This window comes from Peromyscus maniculatus, chromosome 11 (genome assembly GCF_049852395.1).
Source record: "Peromyscus maniculatus bairdii isolate BWxNUB_F1_BW_parent chromosome 11, HU_Pman_BW_mat_3.1, whole genome shotgun sequence".
Classification (NCBI taxonomy): domain Eukaryota; kingdom Metazoa; phylum Chordata; class Mammalia; order Rodentia; family Cricetidae; genus Peromyscus; species Peromyscus maniculatus.
The window spans coordinates 29,392,483-29,418,808 of NC_134862.1; the positions used below are offsets into that span (position 1 = coordinate 29,392,483).

At 44.7% G+C, this 26,326-nt stretch overlaps 1 protein-coding gene across 9 annotated transcripts in view; it reads right to left on the reverse strand.

The window, feature by feature from the left end:
* Positions 1-26,326, reverse strand: part of Epb41l5 (erythrocyte membrane protein band 4.1 like 5) — a 127,636-nt gene that overhangs the window by 28,298 nt on the left and 73,012 nt on the right. For 7 of the 9 annotated variants that reach the window (XR_013043194.1, XM_042257987.2, XM_042257989.2 and 4 more), the window contains 4 exons: positions 21,369-21,532; positions 10,759-10,856; positions 7,875-8,003; positions 3,295-3,356 (listed from right to left, as the gene is read on the reverse strand). Coding sequence is in view for 7 of the 9 variants with exons in the window: in XM_042257987.2 (XP_042113921.1) it covers positions 3,295-3,356; positions 7,875-8,003; positions 10,759-10,856; positions 21,369-21,532 (453 nt within the window). In the remaining 2 variants the exon portion in view is untranslated. The remainder of the gene's footprint in view (positions 1-3,294; positions 3,357-7,874; positions 8,004-10,758; positions 10,857-21,368; positions 21,533-26,326) is intronic. The other 2 variants (XR_013043195.1, XM_042257991.2) reach the window with 1 other exon arrangement.

A 26,326-nucleotide genomic window follows, 5' to 3' on the forward strand; every position in this document is an offset into this window, starting at 1 on the left:
TCATAAAAGAAACACATTGACCCTCACACAGTGACAGCGGGTGACTTCAGTCCCCAGATGAAACACAGATGCTGAGAAACACTTAATGGAATGTTCAACATCCGCAGGTAACAGGGAAATGCAAATCAAAACTACTTTGAGGTTTCATCTTACACTGGTCAGAATGGCCAAGGTCAATAAAACAAATTACAGCTCATCATGATGAAGATGTGGAGGAAAGAGAACACTTATTCACTGTTGGTGGGAATGCAAACTCATGCATCCACTATGGAAATCAGTGTGGTGGTTCCTCAGGAAGCTAGAATCGATCTACCTCAACATTCACCTAGACCACTCTTGGGCATCTACCCAAAGGATTCTACAACCTACTACAGAGACACTTACTCAACCATGTTCATTGCTGCTCTATTCACAATAGCCAGAAGTTCATTAACTGATGAACAGATAATGAAAATGTGGTATATTTACACAATGGAATATTATTTACCTGCTAAAAATGAAATTATGAAATTCGCAGACAAGTGGATAGGGTTAGAAAAAAAAATCATCCTGAGTGAGGTAGCCCAGACCCCAAAATACAAATATTGTATGTTTTTACTTATATATGGATTTTTTTAATGATTTACTTCTTTTCATTTTATGTGCATTGGTGTTTTGCTTGCACATATGAAGGAGTTACAGACAGCTGTGAGCTGTCATGTGGGTGTTGAGAATTGAACCAGGTCCTCTGGAAGGGCAGTCAGTGCTCTTCACTACTGAGCCATTCTCCAGCCCCATGGATGTTGATTTTTAAGCCTTTGATATGCATGCTATGACCTGTATTAACATAAAGGTGAGGTACCTAGTGAGGGACTGGGGGGGGTAAATAGAATACATTGTTATGAAGATGTGGGGGCAGGGCTTGGTATGGGGGGGACTAGTAGGGGAGAAGGATGGGAAGGAGGGAAAAGGAGGGGATATGGGCAAGGACAACTAACACTGAGGGCCATCTGAAAACCTACTACTGTAGAAGCTTCCTAAACTATATACATGTATGAAAGCAATCTAAATGAAAGAGTCAGCAAACAAGGGAGGACAATGCCCTTCCTAGACACCTTTCACCAGTGAACCTCCCGTGGCAGGCACGAGTGTGTTGCATCTGATTCAGTCTTTAGCCAAAGGGGCACTAAGGAAAGCCCCAAACACCCAAGGCCAAGGTCACTGGTTGGTCTTCCCAATGAGGGTAAGGCCCTGTTGCTGAAGACAAACAACACTGACAGAATCTCATCAAACATGGGGAAGTCAAGATGGGGCGTAATTAGAGGCTTTAGCACTACCGGCTAGCGCTCATGGTACTGGAAGGAACTCTGCACACTAGCAGAGGAGAAAGGGGACCGTCAGGCCAGCCTGCAGCCCTGTGATCCAGACCAGTGGTCTTGCCTGCAAGACATGCTGGTGCACCAGGAGCAAACCAGCTCCTCGGATTAGATTTAAGGTCCACTCCAGGAGCTAAAGCTCATACCTGACACCACTTGGGTGGCCAGGAACCAAACACGACAGCTCTGCTAAAGAAACATAGCAACAAAATGACCCTCGTGACCCTCTGCTATACCTACAGATCAACGCCATGCTCAGCCATCATCAGAGAAGCTTCTTGCAGCACATGGGCACTAACACAGAGACCCACAGCTGGACAATATACAGAGTCAGAGACTTTGGAGCACTTAATCCTAATGGGATGTCTTCATCAAACCTTCCCTCAGGGCTTAGGGGGCTATGCTGAAAGAAAGGTGGAAAGATTGTAAGAGCCAGAGGGGACAGATGACTCCCAGACACAATAGGACCGATGCACATATGAACTCACACGGACTTTGGCAATATACACAGGGCTGTACAGGTCTAAGCCAGACAGGGTCTCCTTACCGAGAGGGGAAGTGGACACAGAACACAGTCTCTAACCAAGAAGCCATCTGCAGCTGACACCTGCTCGCAAACGAAAACTCAGTTTTCCCATCAGCCTCTCACTGGGAGTACGAACCAAAGGGCAGGCCTCAGGAGTAGAAGGCCAACCTCAAGGGAGCTTCAGTTGTGCTGACTTTTTGTCTCAAATTGCTTTGTTTGGGCATCTTTTTGTCTTATTAGTCTTTTGCTTATATATTTTGTTTTCTGACTTGTGTGTGTGTGTGTGTGTGTGTGTGTGTGTGTGTGTTCTCAGTGACAGAGAGAGAGAGAGAGAGAGAGATATTTTTCCTTTGGTTTGGTGTTTCTTGTGTTTTAAAGAGAGAGAGAAAAGGTGTGGGGTGTGGGGTGGCAGGGTGGGGAGGATCTGGGACAAGTTGGGGGAGGGAAAAGCATGATTAGAAGATAGTGTATGAAAAAACGCTTTTTCAATTAAAAAAATTAAAATTGCCAAATATCCAGCATTGACAATGACAACAACGACCCCCCAAACAAAATGACCCGAGTGGAAAGCTCAAGGTAAGACAGCACTCACTGTACACAGCATTTAAAAGTGTTACTAGAAAAGGAGGAAATGTCAACTCATCCTACGTCCAAGGGAGCTCTCCTCAAGAACAACACCTTGAATCCCAGCACTCGGGAGGCAGAGGCAGGCGAATCTCTGTGAGTTCAAGGCCAGCCTGGGCTATGGATCGAGATCCAGGACAGCCAGGGCTGTTACACAGATAAACCCTGTCTCGAAAAAAAAACAAAAACAAAAACCCAAGAATGTGGGTGAAATGAAGATACTCTCAGACAAACGAAAGCTGGGTGGGTCTGTCACCAGAACTATGTCCAACAGAAAGGCCAAGGGAGTCAGTCGGTCCACTACCACTAATTGAAACTCGGAAGGACAACAGACAGCAGGCCAAGGACCAGCTGGCCGGATACAGCGATGGACAAACACTGAGGTAAGGGCGAGGGCTAACCCCACACCACAGCCCAGGTATTGGCTCACTAAGGAGAGAAGCGCCGAGAGAAGGAGGGCAGCGAGGCGTCTGTCAGGTCTGTCAGTCCTGGCGTTCAGGGAACTGGGGTCAGAAGACAGCCAAGCGTCACGCACACACTAACTAGATACGGGTCTGCCCTACAATTTGGATCACTTACAGCGAAGTGTGAATGCAGACAGACTGGGACTATCTCCAGACAATCTAACACCAGACTCTACACTAGACACTAGCAGGCTCTCTGATGGACAGCAGACAGTGAATCCAGCTGTCTTTCAAACAGACACAGTGGGACCTTTGCTGTACAAAGAAGAGGTAGCAGGAAAAAAAGATAAGAAAATCAACCAAGTTCACTTTCCCAGGATTGTACCTGTTTGTGGCAGCATCTTGAACGCTGACATTTTTATGAGTTAAACTATCTTCTCTTGCAGCCTAAGAAAATACAATAACAAAAACACTGAATCTTTGATTGAAAGGATTTCTGTAAAAACATAAAAATTAACTTGCTTCAGTTCCAATAAGATGTAATTGTAACTTATCAGTACCGTATCTAGTACAGCCCTACCCTACAGCCAGATCAATAATCTAAGACTCAAGTTCAGAGTGCTGAATACACTTGGCACATCTTCTTACCACACAGTTATTAATTACGAGACACTACAGAGTGTTACCCAATACAAAATTCACAAAGATTCAATGCCAGTAGTTTTTAAATTTACAAGATAAAAAGAACATGGTTAGCTATATATTGGGCTCCTGTTTCTTTTCTTTTTTAAAGATTTATTTATTTATTATGTATACAATGTTTCATTATAGATGGTTGTAAGCTACGATGTGGTTGCTGGGAATTGAACTCAGGATCTCTGGAAGAACAGCCACTGCTCCCAACCTCTGAGCCATCTCTCCAGCCCCCAGCACCCCCCCCCCCCTTTTTTTTGGTGTTTTTGAGACAGGGTTTCTCTGTGTAGTTTTGGTGCCTGTCCTGGATCTCACTCTGTAGACCAGGCTGGCCTTGAACTCATAAAGATCTGCCTGGCTCTGCCTCCCAAGTGCTGGGATTAAAGGTGAGCGCCACCACTGCCTGCTGGCTCCTGTTTCTTAAATGCAATGAGTATTTTAAGAAGGAAATCCAAAAGTTTTTCTAAAGAGCTCAGTTTTATCCAGCATCACTGAGGTAATGTTTAACACATAAATGCACTCACGTCAAATGTCTGAGGAATGCTGAAAATACTCACGGGTGCATAACGAACATGTAACATTTCACTCTCCCCCTGTCTGAAAACATTTCTACAATTTCATACAAGCTGTGATCCCATCATGCCCACCTTAGTCTCTATTTCTATAGAGCAGCATGATTTTCTTCATCCTGCTCTATCTGTAAACATGTGTGGGCATGCAAGTGTCGCCGCACAAGCACGGGGGTCAGAGGGCACCTTGTGGGAATCAGTTCTACCCTTCTACCGTGGGGGTCTCGGGGACTGAGCTGAGGCCGTCAGGCCTGGCCACAAGCACCTTTATTTGCTAAATCATTTCTCTGGCCCTGGGTACGGGTCAGCTTTTTATCAACTTCAAGCTAAGAGTCATCTGAGCAGAGGGAACTTCAACTGAGAAAATGTCCCTATCGGAATGGCCTGTAGACAAGACTGCAGGGGCATTTTCCGGATTAATGATTAATGTGGGAGGGCGCAGACCACTGTGGGTGGTGCCAGTCCTGGGCAGGTGCCTATGAGTACAAAAAAGAAAGCTGGGCAAGCCACGAGGAGCAAGCCAGTGAGCAGCACTCCTCCATGGCTTCTCTTCCACTCCTTTCTCCCCAGATTGTTTCTGGTGGTGGTGTCTATCACAGCAACAGAAACCTGAGACAGAGTACCAGGTTCACAGACTTACTGAAACAGACCTGACCGCGCTGTGGGGCAGATTACAGAATGAACGTTGGGCTGGAAGAGCTGTTGTGGGAACCTAGAAGATAGAGCTGGGGACAATGCAGATACTGGGTCTGGTTTGTGAAGTGTCAGAAGGAAGTGAAGGCCCCACTGGGGCCATGTGTATGCTACTTTATATCGAGACTCGGTGGTTCTGGTCAGCTGGGCTGAAGACTCAGCTGTGACTAAGAGACCAGTGCCACTGGAGTGAACCTTGGCTTTACTGGAAGAACTGACACTGTTTAACTGAGACTGAGCAATCTGCTGTGATTAAGAGACCAGCATCACTGAGGTGAAATCTTCTGAGAAGTATTTCTTCAAGGTCAGCACGCAGAAGCTGTGGTCTAGAGTGGGCCGAGGCTGTACCCTATGCTGGCCGCCAAACCAGGGAGTTTGTGTAGGAGTTTGTGTGACTGGGTTGGAAGGTTATGGAGAGCAGCTGAGGCTCGGAACTGTGTGGCAGAGTTTGAGCCTGAAGAGAGGCCAGGAGAGACCGTTGGTGAAGGCACAGCCTTAGTTACAGTGTACAGGCCAGCATTTAGGGCATACCAGTACCATGGACCACCTATCAAGGACAGTGGTAGGGATTGTGTGGAGCTCCTGAACCTAGGAGGACACAGCCATGTGTTCTGCAGAGGGCAGAGCCTGAGAAGTGAAGCTCTGGAGCCCAGAGAACTGGGAAGGAGCAGATTCCAGATGTCAATCACTAAACTTGTACACTGATGATTCTTGGTTTTGTTTTGATTTGACTGTGTGCCCTGATTTTTTGTTTGTTTGTTTGTTTTTTGTTTTTTGTTTTCCAAGACAGGGTTTCTCTGTGTATCCCAGGCTGTCCTGGAACTCACTTTGTAGACCAGGATGGCCTCAACCTCAGAGATCCGCCTGCCTCTGCCTCTGGGGTGCTGGGACTAAAGGTGTATGCCACTACTGCCTGGCATGATTCTTTCTTTTTGAAGTTAAGAAAATACGTAACATAGGAGATTAAATGAGACCCATTTTATTCTTACTGTACTGGGAACTTTTAACATGACCGAGTACTGGATGTTGTGAAATGCCTTTTCTATACGCAATGAGATTATCTGACTTCTCTGTGGAGGGAGAAGCAGGGTCTTACTATATAGCCCTTTTTTAAAATCACAGAGATCCACCTGCTTCTGATCCCATGTGCTGGGATTAAAGCTGTGTATCACCACTCCTGGCCTAACTGTACATATTTTTAAATATATAAACTATATGGATTTGAGTGATAAACCAAATTGTCTCATGACACACACCCTTGTGATGATGAAGAATAACTGTACTTCTATACTGTTCATCAGACCTTTCAAAGAACTTTTCTACCCCTGTTTGAGAGGATTACTGGTTTGGAACCTTTTTCTTGTAATACTTTGCCCTAGTTTTGGTATGGGGAGAACATTAATAGTGTAAATTAGGAAAATCTCCTTCCTGTCTATTTTCTGAAAGAGTTTGTATAGAATTTCTATTGCTTCTTTTTAAAATACTGTGTAGAGTCAGACAAGGTGATGCACACCTTTAATCATAGCATTTGGGAGGCAAGCAGAACTCAATGAGTTCAAGGCCAGCCTGGTCGACATAGGGAGTTCCAGGACGGTCAGAGCCACACAATAGAGATCCTGCCTCAAAACAGACAACAAACAAACAAACAAACAAATAATATCGGGTAGATTTTTACCATGGAGGTATGTGTTTCTGGAATTGTCTTTATGAGGAGGCCTTTCACTATAAAATAAAATCCTTGTAATTTAAAGTTATTAAAATGATTTCTCATTTTATTCAATCAAAAACAAAGAACTGAAATGTAAGGTCATGCTCTCTTGGTCCATTCAGACTACTGTAAGATGCCAGGAGCCAGAGAGCATACAAATAACAAGCATCTGTGTTGCACTGTGGTAGAGGTTGGGAAGTCTGAGGTCAAGACAGCGGCCTCACAGGAGACAAGCCAGTTCCTTGACACTGTTCCAAGAGCTTTAAAAAATTCAGATTATATGTTATTACTATCAGCTGTGACAGTGGCTGCCACTATCGGGGCCATGATTTTTATTTATTTATTTATTTAAAATATGGTCTTGGGGTTGGGGACTTAGCTCAGTGGTAGAGTGCTTGCCTAACAAGCACACAGCCCTGGGTTCAGTTCTCAGCTCCGGAAAATTAAAAAAAGGTCTCACTATGTAACCTTGCCTGGCCTGGGACTCAAGAGATCCATCTGCCTCTGCCTCCTGAGTACTGGGATTAAAGGTGTGTGCCACCATGCCCGACTGGGCCATACTTTTTAATGTTTATTATGTTCCAAAGAGTATTCTTTGTCCTTTGCATTTATTACTTTATTTTATTCTTTCAATGCATCTTAAGGAAAGCATTACCATTATCTTATTGAAAACAGAAAACAAGCTTGAGAAATACACTAATTTGCCCCAAACACAAAATTTGAAGGGGCCAGACTAGAGATGAGATTCTAAAGCCTATACTTTTCATATCTTATATTATTCATCTGTGACAACAGTATGTCTTGTGTGTGTGTGTGTGTGTGTGTGTGTATGTGTGTGTGTGTGTGTGTGTGTGTGTGGTGTCATGCCCTAGTCAGGGTGACTATTGCTGTGATAAAACAACATGACCAAAGCAACTCGGGAAGGGAAGGGTCTATTTGGCTCACACTTCCACATCACTGTTCATCACGGGAGGAAGTCAGGGCAGGAACTCAAGCAGGGCAGGAACCTGCAAGCAGGAGCTGATGCAGAGGCCATGGAAGGGAGCTGCTTACTGGCTTGTTCTTCATGGCTTGTTTAGTCTGCTTTCTTACAGAACCCAGGACCACCAGCCCAAGGCTGGCCTCATCCACCATGGGCTGGGCCCTCCCCCACCAATTAAGGAAATGCTCAACAGGCTTGCCTACAGTCTAATCTTTCAGAGGTATGCTTTCAATTTCTCCTTTCTGATTCCCACAGCTCGTGTCAAGCTGACATAAAACTGGCCAGCCCACACCAGGGCACAGCCATGCAAGGAAGCTTACCTTATGCACTGCTTCTACTTGAGCCTTCAAAATATTGCTCTTGAAGTCAGGAGGAACCCTCACTGCGTTCAATCCTGGGCTCTCAATGGCGTTATTAAGACATTTCTCGGTCAACTTTACCACTTCTTCCTGAGTGTTTAAAAATATAACACTCTTGATAGGCCATAGTTATGTGAAAACAGGAATGTTGAGAGTTCATATTCAGACAACCAGGAACTCATACGCCTCAGGCAGCTATCTCCTGTCCCCGACACTCACTCCTGTGGCCATCTACTGCAGATAAAGAACTCCAAAATGAAGGGGACTGACCCCTAGAGCCTAATCTGGAATCCACCTTGGATAGACGTCACTAAGTGTCACATGTCCTCCAGGAATGTTTTAATTCAATCATTTCAGTAACTCAGTTGCTTAAAGATAGGAATTAGGTCCTGACCATTCATATTTCGTGTTACTAACTCTGGAGCTGTCACCAGGAAAGGAGGTGACTTTTTGGAACAAATTATATGTAACCATTAATGTAACAAATATATAAACATTCTCAAAGATACTGATGAAAACAACAAATAACAAATCCACTCAGTAAACACCATAATTAAATGGAGGTAGACTAATACATTTAAAAGAAAAGTAACCAGTTTGAACTACATTGAATACTTTGCTTAACTTAAATAGTAACTAACGACAGGACAGCTGCTGGGCCTAGGATTGCATATCATACAACTTTCTACGTCTGAACAAATTTGATGTCCTTATTCCAATTCTGATGTTTTTCAATGTGGTCTATTTCAGTCTCTAGGCAGCACCCTAAAATCTGAACTTAAAAATTTTGTTTTTTGAGAGTCTCCTTATGTAGCTCAGACTGGTCTTGAGCCAGTAATCTGTGGCCTCAGCATCCCAAAGGCCGAGACTGGAATGTATCAGCAGGCCTGGCTCTAAATCTGAATTTTTAACAAGCTTTCCTATGTAATTCTGATATAAAAGAATATGAGAACCACTTTTTAAGATTTGATCTTGCCTGTGACCCCCTAGCTCCTGTTAGCAGAAGGAAGTGTGTGCGTGTGTGCGTGTGTGCGTGCGTGTGCGTGTGCGTGTGCGTGTGTGTGTGTGTGTGTGTGTGAGACTGGGGACTGAACCTAGGACCTTGTGCATCCCCTTCTCCATTTGGCTTTAATTTAGAGGCAGGCTCTCACCAGGCTGTCCAGGCTGATGCTGAAATCACTGTGCCCTTGGCAGGACTTGAACTTACAGTTCTCCGGCTTTAGCTTTCCAGCTATCTGGGATCATAGCCCTGAACCACCAAGCTCAGCTCCCAGTAATTCTACGTTCTTTTACAATCATGGCTCATTCAAATGTACTGACATTTCCCCCTTCCCTGAACTCCATTGTGGCAGAGTTGAGGACTTCTTAATCATTTGCACGTGACAACCATCCTCATTTCAAAGCCTCAGAAACACACGACATTAAAATGAAAAAAAAAATATACAACCACTTAACCTATGACTTTCAGTCAGCCCAATGATGTTTTTCACCGTGCTTATTTAGTTTTTAAATTATGTGTACAGATGTGACTGCATGTGCATGTAAGCACAGTGCCCACAGTGGTCAGAAGAGGGCATCAGATACTGTGGGACTGAAGTGACAGATGATCATGAGCTACTACATGGGTGAGCCTCCATGTAGGTGCTGGGAATCGAACCCAGGTCTATGGGAAGGCTGCCAGTGCTCTTAACTACTGACTATCTCTTTAGTTCCTCAGTGTCTCTTTAAAAAACCACCATGAGCTGGGCGGTCCCAGCACTTAGGAGGCAGAGGCAGGCGGACCTCTGAGTTTGAGGCCAGCCTGGTCTACAGAGTGAGTTACATGACAGCCAGGCTACACAGAGAAACCCTGTCTCAAAAACAAACGAACAAACAAATGACACCAATCAACCAAACAGACAAACAAATGTTCATCATGAGAGACCTTAAATTTTATTTGTTTTTAAGACAGTGTCTCACTAGGTATCCCTGGCAGGCCTGAAACTCACTATTTTAAAGCAGGCTGGCCTTGAACTCACTGAGATATGTCTGCTTCTGACCTTACAATGATTTCTTTCTGTGTTTATTTTTTATTTTATGAGTGTTTTGCCTGCATGCATGTCTGTGCACCACATGTGTGTCCAGTGCCTGCAAGTTCAGAAGAGGGTGTCTAAAACTGGGAGTTATAGACGGTAGCTAGCTGCCATACGGGTGCAGGGAATCAACCCTGGGTCCTTTGCAAAAGCAGCAAATGCTCTTGGCTACTGAGCCGCCTCTCAGCAGCACCCACTGGTCCAGTCCTCTTTAGCCCCATTAAAATTCTTAATGTTACCGTGCAAGTTTCCTCCTTCCTGACTGCATATCGACAGATTTCACCTTTTAAAATGGGAACACAGGTCTATTAGAGCTCGACAGACTTCCCACCAAAAATGAGACAGTACTGTTGTGCTGGTTAGTTTTTGGCCAACCTGACACAAGCTAGGGTTTTCTGAGAAGAGGGGATCTCCACAGACAAGACTCCCTCAGACTGGCCTGGTGGCCACCTGTGGGCAGTTTTAATGACTGACGTGGTAGAGGCCAGCCCACCAGAGGGTGCTGCGCCTGGGTTGTAGGAGAGCAAGCCAGTAAGCAGCATCCCTCTGAGGCGTTCGCTTTACTTCCGGCCGTGAGTTCCAGCCCTCGCTTCTTCCATGAAGGACAGTAAGCTGTAGGATGAAATGAATCCATCCCTCTCCTAGTTGCTTTTGGTCACAGCCTTTACGACAGTAAAAGAAAGCAAATTAAGACAACTGTCTTGGAAAGTAAGTCTTTCTGGGAACTATGATGCTGTATAGTAAGTAGACACACAAGAGATCCCAATACTCACCTGGCTGTTGACATTAATGTCAATGGGAAGTCGTGGAGACGGCAAGATATTCTGCTCCATTTCCAGCTGTTTGAGTTTCTCTGTGTCATCTTTTAACACTGGGGGGAAAAAAGCAAACCTTCTCATTAGTCTGCCCGCTCTGACAGTTACATGAGGGTGTACACTGAAGTCTGTTTTTCCTTCATTCAAAGTGGAAAAAACTGGACAGTGGTGGCGCACGCCTTTAATCCCACCACTTGGGAGGCAAAGGCAGGTGAATCTCTGAGTTTGAGGCCAGCCTGGTCTGCAATTCGAGTTCCAAGACAGCCAGAGCTACAGAGAGAAACTCTGTGTTGGGGGAAAAAACAAACTAGAGGAAGGGGGGTATTATGAAATCATGTCCTTTGGGTCAAAGGGCTCTTCTGAAAATGCCTGTCAATAAAAACCAGTGGCTTCTTTGCCTGGCTGCACATTAGAACCATATATATCTAGGGCCTTCAAGAAATTCTGAATTCCTAGACTGGTCCTAGAGTAATCTTTTAGAAATCTTTGCTTTTGGTGCGTGCGTGCGTGCGTGCGTGGGTGCATGACAGGTTCCTTGTGTCCTTTTAATTCTTCCTCGCCATCATGGGTTCTGCAGATGAACTCAGGCCTCCAGGCTTAACTTAGCAAGCACTTTTACGCACAGAACCATCTCATTGGTCAGGAATAGCTGTACCAGACTCTGGAACAGTGGTTCTCCACCTTCCTAATGCTGCAGGCGGACCCTTTATTACGGCTCCTCATGTGTGGTGATCCCCTTCAACCTTCAATTATTTTTGCTGCTACTTCATAACTGTTATTTTGCTACTGCTATGAACTGTAATATAAGTGCCAGATACATAGGATATCTGTATGCAACTCCTGTGAAAGGGTCATTTGATCCCAAAGAGGTCATGACCCACAGGTTGAGAACCACTGCTCTAGACGAAAGACTCTGATAAGGACATTCTTTAAACTCTCCAGGGGCTCTTAATGCACAGAGCTAAAAGTCACTAATTCAATACTGGTCTTTCCCAAATCCTCCTTACCCATTTACTTATTTCTGGCTTTGTTATGCTCTAAATTATTGACTACACTTAGCCTGATGCTGGCACCACACATGTTTTAGCTTGCAGTGATAAACTAATATTTTCTTGTTTTTGAACTACAGCTGCTTGGCAGACATATTCTGAGACACAGAACAAATGAGCAAGACCAAACAAAAACCTAGCTATTACTTATACCTACTCTTTCCATGAGAAAAGTTCTTTTCTTTCTGAGATAAGCAGGCCACCAAGGACCAGCATTCCCTCTTGTGAAATTCTGGATCCACTCCTGTTAGGTAATTCCTGGAATGCAGACCCAAGACTCGACTCTATCACACCCTTTCCCTTCAAAGCTCTGATTAGGAATTAGCCCATCACGTTAGCCTGTAAGGTGCAGCTCCCACCTCAGGGTGACACACTAACTCCCCGACCTGGTGTGCCCGCCTGCCCGCCTGCCTGATTTGGTGGCTAAGCACCCTTTTGCATCTGCCGTTCTGGGTTACTTTTACTTTGTGTTTCTCTTTGTGTGACTAGAGGAATATTCTTTTACAATTTGGGGACTCATCCTGGATTTCAAATCCATCTGGGAGTATTTTGATCTCCTCCCTTGGGGAGACACTGTTCCACAGCCCCCACGTTCCCAGGGAATGATGTTCCTTAGGTCAGTAACCATCTCAGGATGTAAAATTTCTCAGCAATGTGGGGAAGGGCCCAGGAGAGCTCTGCAGTGACCAGGTAACTCTGTGCACAGAACAAGGAAGAAAAATGATAATTTCTTGGCATTTTTTTGCTTGGCATTCAGGACACCCTGGCTACATTGTGCTCTGAGCATGAAGGGAATGTGGAGCCCGATTCACAGTTGCACCAGTGTTCAGGTGACCTCATGGCTTATCAGCAGTCTCTTAGATCTAGTCAGGGGTTTCTATCAACCTGACAAGGGGTGGCAAAGAGGCCAACTGAGCACAAGAAGTCTCTACTCCTGGGAATAGGAACTCAGTCTCTAAGAGACTCCCACATTCAGAATTCAGGGTAGGAAATAGCAAAAATAAAAAGAGCTCTAGGAAAAATGAAAGTAAGAATACAATTCTCTCTGACAGTTCACGGGAAGGGTAATGAGAAAACTAAAAAGAAAAAATAAAACAAAACTCACAGATGATAAAGAGCTGTTGTTTCATGTGGACCCAGGGCCTATCTGTAAGCTGTTAGTCTTCTGGATGGAATTCAAGGGTCCCATGAGAACTGAGTCTACCAACTCCTAACCTACCCTGTTGGCAACAAGAATCTCACTGCTCAGGAAAAGACTGAAGTGCTGATTTGAATAGGAATGGCCTCCATAGCTGGGCGGTGGTGGCGTATGCCTTTAATCCCAGCACTCGGGAGGGGGAGGCAGGCGATCTCTGTGAGTTCAAGGCCAGCCTGGTTTACAGAGCAAGATCCAGGACAGGCACCAAAACTACACAGAGAAACCCTGTCTCAAAAAAAAAAAAAAAAAAAGAATGGCCTCCATAGGCTCATGTGTTTGAATGCTTAGTTACCAGTGATAGATACTACTTGAGAAGGAGTAGGAGGTGTTTCCTTGTTGGAGGAGGTGTGTCACTGGGGGTGGGTTTCCAGGTATCAAAAGCCCAAGCAGGCCCAGTGGCTCTCTTTTTTCCTGCTGCCTGCAGATTGGGATGTAGACCTCTCAGCTCCTTCTCCAGCACCAAGTCTGCCTGTGTGCCACCATGCTTCCACCATGGCTGTAAGGATTTTGTCCTTAATTACGTCATCAGCCTTCGACGGTGTCCCAGCCTAAAAAGCGGGTGGGCCCTCTGTGCGCCCTTTCTCCCTCTCCTTTCTGCTCCTTCCTCCCTCCCGTCGCCCCACCCCCCCAATAAAGCTCTAAAAAGGTAACCATGGCAGTGATTCTTTCAATCAGCATGCTCCTCCACCGGCATGGCCACCCGGCAAACAGCCACGATGAGCAGTGCCAGGGTGTAACCAACAATGGTGATATCGGACTAAACCTCTGAACTGTAAGCCAGCCCCAATCAAATGCTTTCTTTTATAAGAGTTGCCTTGGTCACAGTGTCTTCACAGTAACAGAACAATGACTAAGACACCAGACTATATTCTCTGTTGGAAAAGGGACTCAGTCCTTTATCTGACGAAAATGGAGATGAAAGAAATCTAACATGAAAGGGATCTTCAAGACCTCCCTTCCCCCTTCTACGAGAAACCCTCAGGTCTTATCCCCTCAGGCTTCTGTGCCTGACTGATGGCCATGTGGTGGAAACTAAATGTTAAGGTTAGCTCCTTAACTTTTCTGTCTGGACACAGGACTTTCTTCTCCATTATGGCTCCTCCAGAGAACCTGGGAAACTCTGGATCAGGCTTGGGAAAAAGGAGGGGAGATAACCACCTGGAGTGGTAGATCTGTCACTGCCTTAAGACCATGTGGTCCCCAGGCAGCTGTTTTTCTTACTAAGTAAAAGCACCACACAAAGCTGCTAAGCTTTTAAATCAGGATGAACTAGTTTTCACAAGTTGGTTCTGAAGGTCTTAAATGATGTCAACACGAATCAGAATCACCGATGCCTGATCTCGGCCATCACTATGCTGAGGTGGGACAAAACGGTGCCAAGGTAACTTTCTCCTCCCCAGTTTCTCCAGGTGCTCTCAGAGCCACAGTGCTACATACGGGCACAAAGCACATCCCCCCATTCCTTCTGCTTCATTAACAGGCTCCTGGGCCAGCAACAGTGTGTACTTGGAGCTGTACAGAGATCAAAATGAGATCAAGATGACACTGTTCGGTGTTCACAATTACAAGATACACGGACTCCCCTTCCTCAGGGTAAGAACATGGAATGACTGTCGTCTTCCCTGAGTCTTTGCTTTGCTTTTCAGGGACTACACACCTAGGCCACATAGACTGTCTCCTGCTCTGTCCATGTTAACCTAACATAGGTGGGTTTTTTTTTTTATTTTAAAGAAAAGGAGGTAAGAGTCTCCACTTAGTCTGTGGAATGTGTGGGTCCCACACAGACTTGAGCCCCAATGAGAGATGGGCTCATTTTTTTCATAGACTGAACTCACCACAGTAGAAAGTAACCACATGGCTTTGTCACCGTCAAGATAGAGGCAATGTTACCATCTTGGCCAAGATTGTGAAGGTCATACAACTTTACCACAATCTTGGTTAATGCAACCACTGGGAAACCACAATGGTAGCACCTCTAAAACCTCCCAGTACCGTTGGACATTGCCCCGATTCCATAACGGCACTTAGGGTATATGCATGAAAGAATAATGAGACCCGGAGGAACAAACAGGCTAGACAGTTTAGAGTAAGAAGATGCCCCCTCTCTCCAGGTAACCAGTTTCTTGGCTGAAAGCCAGAAATGTTTTTGGGCTCCTAATAGCTTCATCCTTTCCAGAGACTAGTGATGCCAGATATGTTAGGCATCTAGTCTGGTTTCTAAATAATTCAGGGTTACCTCTTCAGAGAGGATAATGTTAGAAAAGGTAAATGCTCATTAAAAGAAAACTTCTAGTCAAAATAATATGATATAATCTCTGACCTAACATTCAAGTTGGTCCAGGTCAATTCCGTGGCCAAGAACCACTCTTAGGAAGGTGGCTTCCCTTAAGCCCTGCTAACAAATCCCTTGTGTGTTAGGGACCTTGTCCAGAGATTCATCAGACTACTCTCAGCCAACATTTCCCAGTCACTTTTAACAATAATTTGTTACTAGAGACTTCAGAGGGTCAGTGTATGCTGGCTGAGTTTAAAAAATGAAAAAAAAAAAATGTACAATGGGGGTGTATGTCAGAAAGTCTTTTCTTTCAAAGACAGGTAACCACCCAGAGCCGGTATTTTACAAACCTCCTCCACCTTGTGAAACTCTTGCATCCATGCCTGTTAACCTGACCCCTGGATGCCAAACATTCCTGAGACTTGACTCGATCACACCACTTCCTTAAACAGCATTAGGAATTAGCCAACAGTGTCAGTCTCTAAGGGCGAGCTTCCACCAGTGGGGTGACACAGTGACCACACTGTGATGGGATGGAGACTAAGTGACCTCCCACCTGGTGTGCGTTCTCGATGGGTTGAGCACCTCTGAAAAAGCCCTATTCCTGAGCTAGGCTGTCTTGTTCATGTGTCTCTCTGTGTGATGCCAGGAGTATTCTTTTCCAAATTACTTCACGTAATTCTTCATTTTCATACAATAACCATTATAAAATACAGAGTACATGGGCAGGAAGACAGAGAATATCAAGTTGGGCACAGGAATATATGCTTGCATTCCAAGACCTTGGAGGCTGGGGCAAGTGGATCACTCCGAGTGACCCCAACGCCAGCCTAAAATCCATAGCATGTTCTAGGCAAGCCTGGGCTATATACTGAGACCTTGTGTCAAAACAAAACAAGACCAAATAGACTTTCGCTCTCTAAACCATTTTGAACGTGTGTATGGTGTAAGTGCATGTATGTGTTTGTGTGTATGAGAGGATGTGTAGTACAGAGACCAGAAGTCAATGTTAGGTGTCTTCCTCTAACACTTTTCTTTTAATTTGAGATAGGGTTTCTCTCTGGAGCTCATCAATTTAGCTAGCGTGGCTTGCCATGAGCTCAGGGGATCCTCTTGTCTCTGCCTTCCCCCTGCCCTGCTCGGGTCATAGACATGTGCTGCCATACCTGGATTGTAGGTGGGTGCTGGGCATCTGAACTCCAGACTCTCATGATTCTGTGGCATGCACTTTACCAGTGGGGCCATCTCCCCAACCCCAGGACTTCCGTCCGCTCTTAATATGAAAGTGCTCTAACTAGTCTCACTGACTGACTGAGGAAATGGTATAAACAGGAACTAAGTTACATTAATGAATGAGATGCCTATGCTTCTACCACCACTTCTATAGCACTCAAGCCCTTCTTGAATCCTTTACAGAATGAGAAACACACTAACTCTTAGGTATCTAGATCTAGGGCATAGAAGAAGGAACTTAAAATATTTTCCTTATAACTGATACAAAATTTGCTTCGCTACATTTGTAAATTGCTCCTCTAAGATTCAACAGTAAAGCACTACAAATAAATAACTTCATATATGACTTCAAAGTATACAGAGAACTACCATATCTTAACCTTTTGAAAATAGATTTATTTTTATTATTGTATGTACATGATGTGTGTAGGGGGAAAGTATGTGCATGCCACCCTGGCTGTGTGGAGGTCAAGGGGACAGTTCTGGTGAGTTTGTTCTCCTCTTCTACCTTCATGTGAGTTCCTGGAATCAAACTCGTATCAGATTTGTGAGGAGGGATTAGATTGTGTTCATATCTCCCCCAGGAGGAATTCTCCTAACAGCAGGCTATTTTTATTCTGATCCTAGAAGTACTTTGCTTTAAAGCAGTCCTGCCTCTGGCAGGATCTAGATCTGATGGCTTTGGTTTGTTATCTTGTATCTTTTTTAAGTTAAGGAAAAACAACCATTTCTAACAGAAGATAGAGTCCAGGGCAAGGTCATCAAAATTTAAATATATAAAAGAAATTATGACAGAGGAAACACTAATATCTGATAAACAGAAATGGAGAATATTGTTTTAAAGATTTATTTTTAATTATGTGTATGGGAATGTTTGTGTGTGGGTAGATGCGTATGCATGCAGATTGCCTCTGGAGGCAGAGTTGATATAGGCCCCTGGAGCTAGGATTACAGGCAGGCACGCAATGAGTTACAGGTGAGCCTTGAAATGTGGGTGCTGAGAACCAAAGTCAGATCCTCTGCAAGAGAATCTGTGCACGTGACCTCTGAGCCATCTCTCTCCAGCTTTGTGAAGAATGTCCAATGACTTACTGCCTTTAGAAAAACTAAATGATATTGAAAGGGAAAAAATCAGTAGCCGTCTTGAGAGACACCCCCTCCCCCCACTCTAAAGGTATTTGCTGACCAGCAGTTTTAGAACTGACCAGAAGTTGAACTTATAAGGCTGGGACAATAAATCTATGTATCCTGGACTTGGCAAAACAAGATAGGAGTAATGGGCTCAAATGACCGGAAGCTGACCTTAGAGGAGAATAGGACTGCAACAATAAATCTGAATGTATCTATCCTGGGTTCAACAAAAGCAGGGCATGGGGAGTAAAAATTAATGTCTCTGTAGATACCCTGAATCCTGTTAGCATCAGTAACCTCATGCTTAGAGTTCAGCCAGTAACTTCAAAGAACTGCCTTACCTCTAGCCCCCTCGTCCAATCCCAAGCTGCATGTAAACCTTTCCTATATAAACCCCTTCAAGTGAGTGCTCGGGGCGTTCTCCTCTACCCGCTGTGTCCCATGTTGGACGTGACCAAGCCCAGCTTGCTTGCTATCAATAAACCCCTTTGTGTTCTGCATCGGATAGTGGCTCTGTGGTGGTCTTGCTTGGGGGTCTTGTGATGCGGGCACAACAATATTACTTCAAAATTACCGACATGATAATTTAGTTACCTCTTGTTGCACAGTTTACACAATATCACGGCGGCGTGCTGAAAGGGCTGCCTGGCAGGCTGTCTGCAGTGCCTGTCTAGGATCTCCTCTGCACCACCAGTGTACTTGAGCATGCTCTCTCTGTGAACCAGGGCCCTCATCTTTCACTCATTCTCAATGACTAGATGTCACCGTCATGCTCTAAAGACTTCAGGCGGCAGAGCACTCACACTTTCTGTGAGTTCCTCAAAGATGGCATCTAATTTTACCTATAACACAACTAAAACTGGCAAGAACCATAACACATAACCATAAACACAGCTGCCTGAAAATGAACCCTATTACACTGAGCTGCAACAGGAAACTCCTGTTTAAAACAATTTAAGCTTTCCAATCAAACCAAGCTTGCAAATAAAGCAAGCAGCTTACTTTTTCCTTTGCAGCCCCTGAAAAAAAAAAAAAAAAAAAAGGAAAGCAGCATTGATTCTGCAGTCTTTCTTCTCAGCAACTATGCAGTAAAAGCAAAATGTCTTCTATGAGCTGAAAGATGCTGAAGACAAAACATCCCTCAACCTTGGACCCCAGGAGATCTTTAAGGATTTTCAGAGACAGGGTCTTGTTATTTACAGCTAGGCTGGCCTGAAACTCATGATCCTTGTACCCCATTATCTTCTTAATTTGTACTCAAAGAACAAGTAAAAACCCAGAATGAACAATTGTAAATTTATAATCACTCATGACATTATAAATGTTATATTATCTTGACTTGGAGCACAGCTGATAATATCAGGTCATGTTATCTTAAACTTTCCCAGGCGTTCTCCTTAAATCAAAAGGCAAGAGGATGAAAGTATTCTCAACTAAGCTATTAGGTACAACATTTTTGGAAGAAGTGGTTTAAATATCTTGCTTTAAAAGGAGATGTAAGCTGTTTCCAGGATCTGGCTATTATGAATAAGGCTGCTATGCATATAGCTGAGCAAGTGTCCTTGTGGTATGATGGCACATCCTTTGGGTATATGCCCAAGAATAGTATAGCTGGGTCTTGGGGCAGATCGAGTCCCACTTTTCTAAGAAACTACCATATTGATTTCCAAAGTGGCTTTACAAGTCTGCGCCCCCAGCAATATTGGAGGAATGTTCCCCTTGCTCCATATCCTCTCCAGCATGAGCTGTCACTTGTGGTTTTGATCTTAGCTTTTCTGACAGGTATAAGATGGAATCTCAGAGTCGTTTTGATTTGCATTTTCCTGATTGCTAAGGATGCTGAACATTTCTTTAAGTGTTTCTCAGCCATTTGAGATTCTTTTGTTGAGGATTCTGTTTAGATCTGTACTCCATTTTTAATTGGGTTATTTGGTATTTTGATGCCTAGTTTCTTGAGTTCTTTATATATTTTGGATATCAGCCCTCTGTCAAATGTGGAGTTGGTAAAGATCTTTTCCCATTCTGTAGGCTGCCATTTTGTCCTATTGATGATGTCCTTTGCATTACAGAAGCTTTTGAGTTTCACGAGGTCCCATTTATTAATTGTCATAATAGCCAGAAGCTGGAAACAACTTAGATGTCCCTCAACTAAAGAATGGATAAAGGAAATGTGGTACATTTATACAATGTAGTAGACTCAGATGTTAAAAAAAATCACATCATGAAATTTGCAGGCAAATAAACAGAACTAGAAAAAAAAATCATCCTGAGTGAGGTAACCCAGACCCAGAAAGACAAACATGGTATGTACTCACTCATAAGTGGATATTAGCTGTAAAGGATAACCAGACTACAGTCCACAGACCAAGAGAGTCTAGGTAACAAGGAGGACTCAAGGAGGGATGCCCAGATCTCCCTGGGAAGGGGAAATAGAAAAGAGGGATCAGGTGTGGGTGGGGAGAGTACTGAAAAAGATGACTGGAAAGGGGGGGCATTTCGGGGTGAGATAGAAACCCATGCAAGGGAAACTCCCAAGAATCTACAAGGATGACCCCAGCTAAGACTCCTAGCAATAAGAGTTGCCTGGCCATCTCCAGTGACCAGACAAGACTTCCAGTGGAGGGATTGGGACACCAACCCAGCTACACAACCTTCAACCTACAGTCTCCCTCTGCCTATGGGATCTGCTGGGTAAGGGTGGCACAGAGATTGTGGGAGTGGCCAACTAACTAGTTCAGCCTCAGACCCATGCCATGAGAGTTGGCCCACCCCTGACACTGCCTGGAGCACCATGACCCAGAGGCTGGATGGCCCAGAGACCTACGATAGAACCAAATACAACCGGAGGGGAAAAAGTCAATGTAATGATGCCTAATGATATTCTGCTGTGCTCAGAGATTGGTGCCTTAGCCTAAGTGTCACCAGAGCAGCTTCAGCCAGCAACTGATGGAAATAGACGCAGACCCACAGACAGACATTAGGCTGAGCTTGGGGAATCCTGCTAAAGAAAGGGAAGAAGGATTGTAGGAGCCAGAGGGGTCAAGGACGTCACAAGAAAACCCACAGAATCAACTAATCTGGGCACACAGGAGCTCAAAGAGATTGAACTGACAACCAAGGAGACTGCATGGGAATGACTTAATGCCTCTGCATATATGTGACAATTGTGTAGCTTGGTCCTCTGGTGGGACTCCTAACAGCAGGAGCAGAGGCTGTCTCCAACTCATTTACAGGCTTTTGGGACCCTACTCCTCCTACTGGGTCATCTTGCCCAGCCTTAACACACAGGGAGGTGCTTAGTCTTATTGCAACTGGATATACCATGTTTTGTTGATATCCACGGGAGACCGGTCCTTTTTGGAATAGAAACTGAGGGTGAATGGATTGGGGGTGGGGTGGAGGGGAGGGAGGGAAACTGCCATCAGGATGAAAAGTAAATAAAAAGGAGATGTAATCAAAAGGTGTGGGGATTGGAGTTAGCTCATCAGGTAAGGGTGCTGGATTCGAAACCTGAGGATGCGGACCTGAGTGTGGTCCTGGTACTCACATGGTGGAAGAAGAGAAGCAGCCCTCAAAGCAGCCTCCAATCTCCACATGCACAACGTGGTACACCCACCAAATAAATACACGAGAAATAGAAGTGTTTTAAAAGTCACTGATAAACTACACAACAGGTACTTACACTCACATTCAACTTTGGGCTCCTCCAATTCATTTGGCCTGGTGGCCACATTAATGTCATCTAGTGCTGCAGATGTTTCCCAAGTATCTGATGTCCTTGTTACATCACCAGCGGTTGTTTCTAGTAAGTCTGGGCTATTTAGCAAATCAACATTCAGGGGCAAGCTGTAAAAGTAACAGAAAGTTTACTTAAACTAGGAAGTTTATCAGTAAAATAAATTAAAATACAAACAAAAACAAGGTTGGAAAAAATTAATCGACAAGTTTTATTGAACTCTTTATTCACTTTTCAAAAACCTTTGGATATACTTTTTCCAGTCAAGATGGAGCAAAAGGGAATGGATTAGCTTCCAACCTCAGATAACCTGAAGAGGGTAAACTATTCTCAAGACAATAGACAACAACAATAACAACAACAACAACAACAACAAGGGGTAACAAAAGAGAATGATTCCAAGTCAAGAAACAAGAGGTGAACGTCTTGAGGACCCTGAGCGCACCCTGAGAGCACGTTCGGGTCACAGTGCAGAGGCAGGGCCAGTTGGCAGAACGGGGCCATCTCAGGTAACAGGATGAGATAAGATGAGTCTGGGGAGACTAAAGGAACTAGAGATCTGTGAGCAACACCCGGGTTACTAGCGAGGACACCCTTGTTTGTGTCCTTGAGGGTGTCTGCAGGCCAGTTTACCAGTTTACCAGAAGAGCAACACCTGGAGTGTGAGCAGCACCAGACCATGGGCGGGCTCCCAGAATGAAGAAAGAGGAAAAAGGGGGGTTGGAAAGATCGTTTAGCAGGTAAAGCACATCCCTTGCAGGCGAAGGACATGAGTCTGGAGCCCCAGAACCCACATGAGGACAGATGCAATAGGTGAAAATCCCAGTGCTCCTACAAGGAACCACAAACCAGACACAGGAGCATCTCAGTGGCTAGCTGGCCTCGTGCAGTGATGAACAGGAGACAACCCAACAGGATGGGAATTGAGGACTAGCACTGAAGCTGTCCTTGACCACTCCCACACAAATGTGCACAGATGAAAAAACATCACATGAAAACGGAAGGAGAAAGCCATCTCAGCACTGGCAGTCACCTCTGTTCCTTGGTCAGCCACCATTGCCCAAGCGACTCCTGCCATCATGCTTTCGCCAGAGGATGGACCGCATTCCTCTGAACTGGATACCCAAATAAATTCTTTCCCCTTAATTTGCTTCTGTCACAAAAAGGAAAAAGTAGCTGACACAAGATCAAAGGCCGAGTGCCATTGGAGCAAACAGGACAGAGTCCTGGAGGTAAGCAGGGGCATGAGTGCTAATAAAGGTGGCTTTTGCTAGAAAACCACCCTCAAGGCCTGGGAAAGAACTACTTGAAGGCATGAGAGGGAAGTCATGGTACTCGACACTGTTTCTACTGACACAGTGAAAGCATAATTCACAGAGCACTGAGTATTCAGGAGCACACTGTCTTTGTAGTGGAAAGCACTGACCCACAGACGCCACAGAAGCACTGTGTGTGACAGAGCCACCTAAGAAATCACAGAAATGAGCTCTGAGAGGCTCAAACTACTACCAGGTAAACTAGGTTTGAAAACAAGACTTCAAGGACAGCCAAACGATGTAGTAAGCAACAAAGAAGGACCCAGTCAGACTACTTGAAGGGGTCCAGCTATGCAGAGAAGCAGCAGAAAGCAAACGACCCAAGAATAGACAATTACCACCTCCACTGAGTGCCACTTTTAGGCTTTGAGTTTATCACACCTGAAAACTTACTACAGCGCAACAGTGATCAAGACAGCGTAGTATCCGTGCAAGGGCAGTGCCAAGATTAATCTGGATTTTTAATGTGCTTGAACCAAAGCACTTAGGAGATGGACTGAAAATGTGCACAGACCATTGAAGAGGGAGCCTGGCCTGAGTGAGCAGGTCACTTGGGGACAGTCCTGAAGGGAGGATCTTGTCCGGACCCTTACTGCTCCTGGTGGGGAGGACGCGAACTGCTCTGCTCTCCCCAGAACAATGAACTCATGAATAAAGCACATCTTGCCTTTTAAGTTATTCCAAGAGTTCTGCCACAGCTGCAGAAAGCTTGGGAAACTCCAGAATTCCTTTTATTCATAGCTCATTTTTGCCAAGACAAATCAATGGGAGAAAAAATAGTTTTTTTCAGCAAACTGGACAAGCGTACCATCTTGGCTTAAAACCACTGGTGTGTGCATACGCATGTTTGAGTTTGTGCAGCCATGTTCCAAACTGCATGCATAGGTGTACGATTCTCACCGGAGGGCAGGTGACCTTGGGTGCCAGCCTTCACTTTCCACCTTGTTGTGACAGGGTCCCCGGTTGTCTGCTACTGTAAAGGCCAGGCTAGCTGGCTCATTGGTGTCCAGTGCGAGTCTCCTGTTTGAGCCTCCCATCCGCCATCGGAGTGCTGGGATCACAGAATACACGCTACTGTGTCCAGCTTTATGTGCATTCTGAACTCGGGTTCTCACGCTTGTGGGGCAAGTACTTTACTCACACTGAACTATCTCCCCAGCTCTATCTGGGCATTCTTTAATAAAAGACTTATTTATTTTTGTTTTATAAGTGTTTGCTTACATGTATGTATATGTACCATGTGTATGTCTGGTGTTCATGGAGGACAAAACAGGGGGTCGGATCCCCTGGAACTGGAGTTACAGACAGGGCTTCCATGTGTAGTGCTAGGAACCAAAACTGGATTCTCTGAACCACTGGGCCGTCTCTCCAGAGGCCCCACCCTGCTTTCCAAATTGTCTTCTAGGACAACCAAAGGAGCGGCAAGGAAAGGTGGACGGCACTGTGGTCTCCCCGTGGTAACTCCTATGAGCTTTGATTTCGACTTGGCAGGCGGATTTAATTCACAGAATTTCATGTCTAAGCCACTTGGAAACCACCAGCGGGAAAGAATTTCAGGTCCATTCTATTTCTACACACGGCAACGATCTAGAGATGCAAAGTACCATCAGTCCACCTCATGCCTTTTCCTACTGACCCAACTGTTAACTCCCCTGACCTTAGTGTGAATCAATATCACCCATGAGGATCATTTTAAAAAGAAAACAAAAAGAAAAAAGAGCTGGTGGTGGGAAATGAAACAAAGGGTAGATGATTGACATTTGTTGAAGCTGGAACGTTAGCCTATTGGGGCTCATATACCCTAACATACATTTTTGATATTTCCAACACAAATCTTTAAAAATGAAATGGATATAAATATTTTGAACAAAAGGATATAAAAATTAGTGGAAGTTCATCTCCTACGTCTTTAGCATGAACACATGACAATTTTCTTTTCTTTCTTTTTTTTTTTCTTTCTTTTTTCTTTTCTTTTCTTTTCCGAGACAGTGTTTCTCTGTGTAGCTTTAGAGCCTGTCCTGGAACTCACTCTGTAGACCAGGCTGGCCTTGAACTCACAGAGATCCTCCTGCCTCTGCCTCCCGAGGGCTGGGATTAAAGGCATGCGCCACCACCACCTGGTGACAAAAATATTTTAAAGTACATACAAAACCACAACACCCATAAGGAACAAGAGGGGAGAACGATATACATTTTTTGAAAGAGTGAAGCAGGTAAATAGTAAATAAGGGACCACTGACTTTCTAGACTACACAACTGTAAACCTAGCTGGGTACGGTGGCCCACACCTTTAGTCCCAGCACTCAGGAGGCAGAAGTGGGCAGATAGATCTCTGTGAGTTCGAGACCAGCCTTGTCTATACTGTGAATCTGAAACTGTAGCCAGGGCTACAAAGTGAGATCTCCATCTCAAAAACAATACAAACCAATTTAAAATCCAGTCTAATGGTAGGGGTAACTTAGGGAGAAACTGTCATCCCACAGAACTTTCTCTTTCTTTGCTTCTCCCTCAACTGTTTTGTCTCTGTTGTTGAGACAAGTCAGCACTCTACAGGCCAGACTGGCCTCACACCCACTGATCTTTCTGCCTCAGCCTGCCAAGTGCTGGGCTTACAGGCCAGATCCCTGGTGCCTGGCCTTCCCACTGCTCATGGTGCCCACAAAGAGCTGAGTGGATCGACTCTTCCACTTACCCATCTTTTATCACACGCTCTTTTTTATTCTTAGATTTATATATTTTATTTGATATATGTATATTTATTTTTATTTTTTACCAAATACTGTTTATTGAAGGAGGGAGGAGGTCTTAAATACAGGCTTATAGCACAATGGGAGAACCCCGGAGGGCAGAAGTTCGATACCAAAGTTTTACAGTCTTGCATCTAAACTGTTAAGGCCTATTATGCAGGATACACAGACAAGGAACTTCCCTTAAGCATTCAGGAGGGTGGAACCAGGCAGGGAATTAGCATAGGGAGGATATCAAGGTCAAGGTCAGCAAGCAAGGCAACAGTTACCCAAAACGGGGGCCTGGACCCTACAGATCCCCCTTTTACTAGAAAATGAGCTTCTGACTTAGGTTGTGTCATAGACTCTTTTGAATGCTGTGTCTAAAGACCTTTGCTCAGCCCATGGTCACAAGTATTATACCTATTTTCTAGCTATGTTAAACTTAGGTCTGTTATTCAATTGCAACTCATTTTTTGGTATTATTTAAAAGAACGGTCTAATTTCACTATGTGTGTGGGCATACATGTGAATGCACGTTTGTGTAGAGGCTGGAGGTTAATGTTTATCCCCTTCCACTTAGTTTATTAAGACAGGGTCTCTCACTAAACCAGGACCTCCCCAATTTGGTGAGGCTGGCTAGCTGGTGAGCTGTAGGAAGGATCCACCACTTCCCCCAACCCAGCCCCTCACAAAGCCATACCCACCCACCCCAATGCCAGGGTCACAGATTCACACCAACATGCTCAGCTTCCCTGAGTTCCGAGGGCTGAAGTCACAGACACTGAGCCACCTCCCCGCTGCAGTTCCAGTCTCTGTGGATGGCTCATTGACTCAACACCATGAACTCCACAAAAGCAAA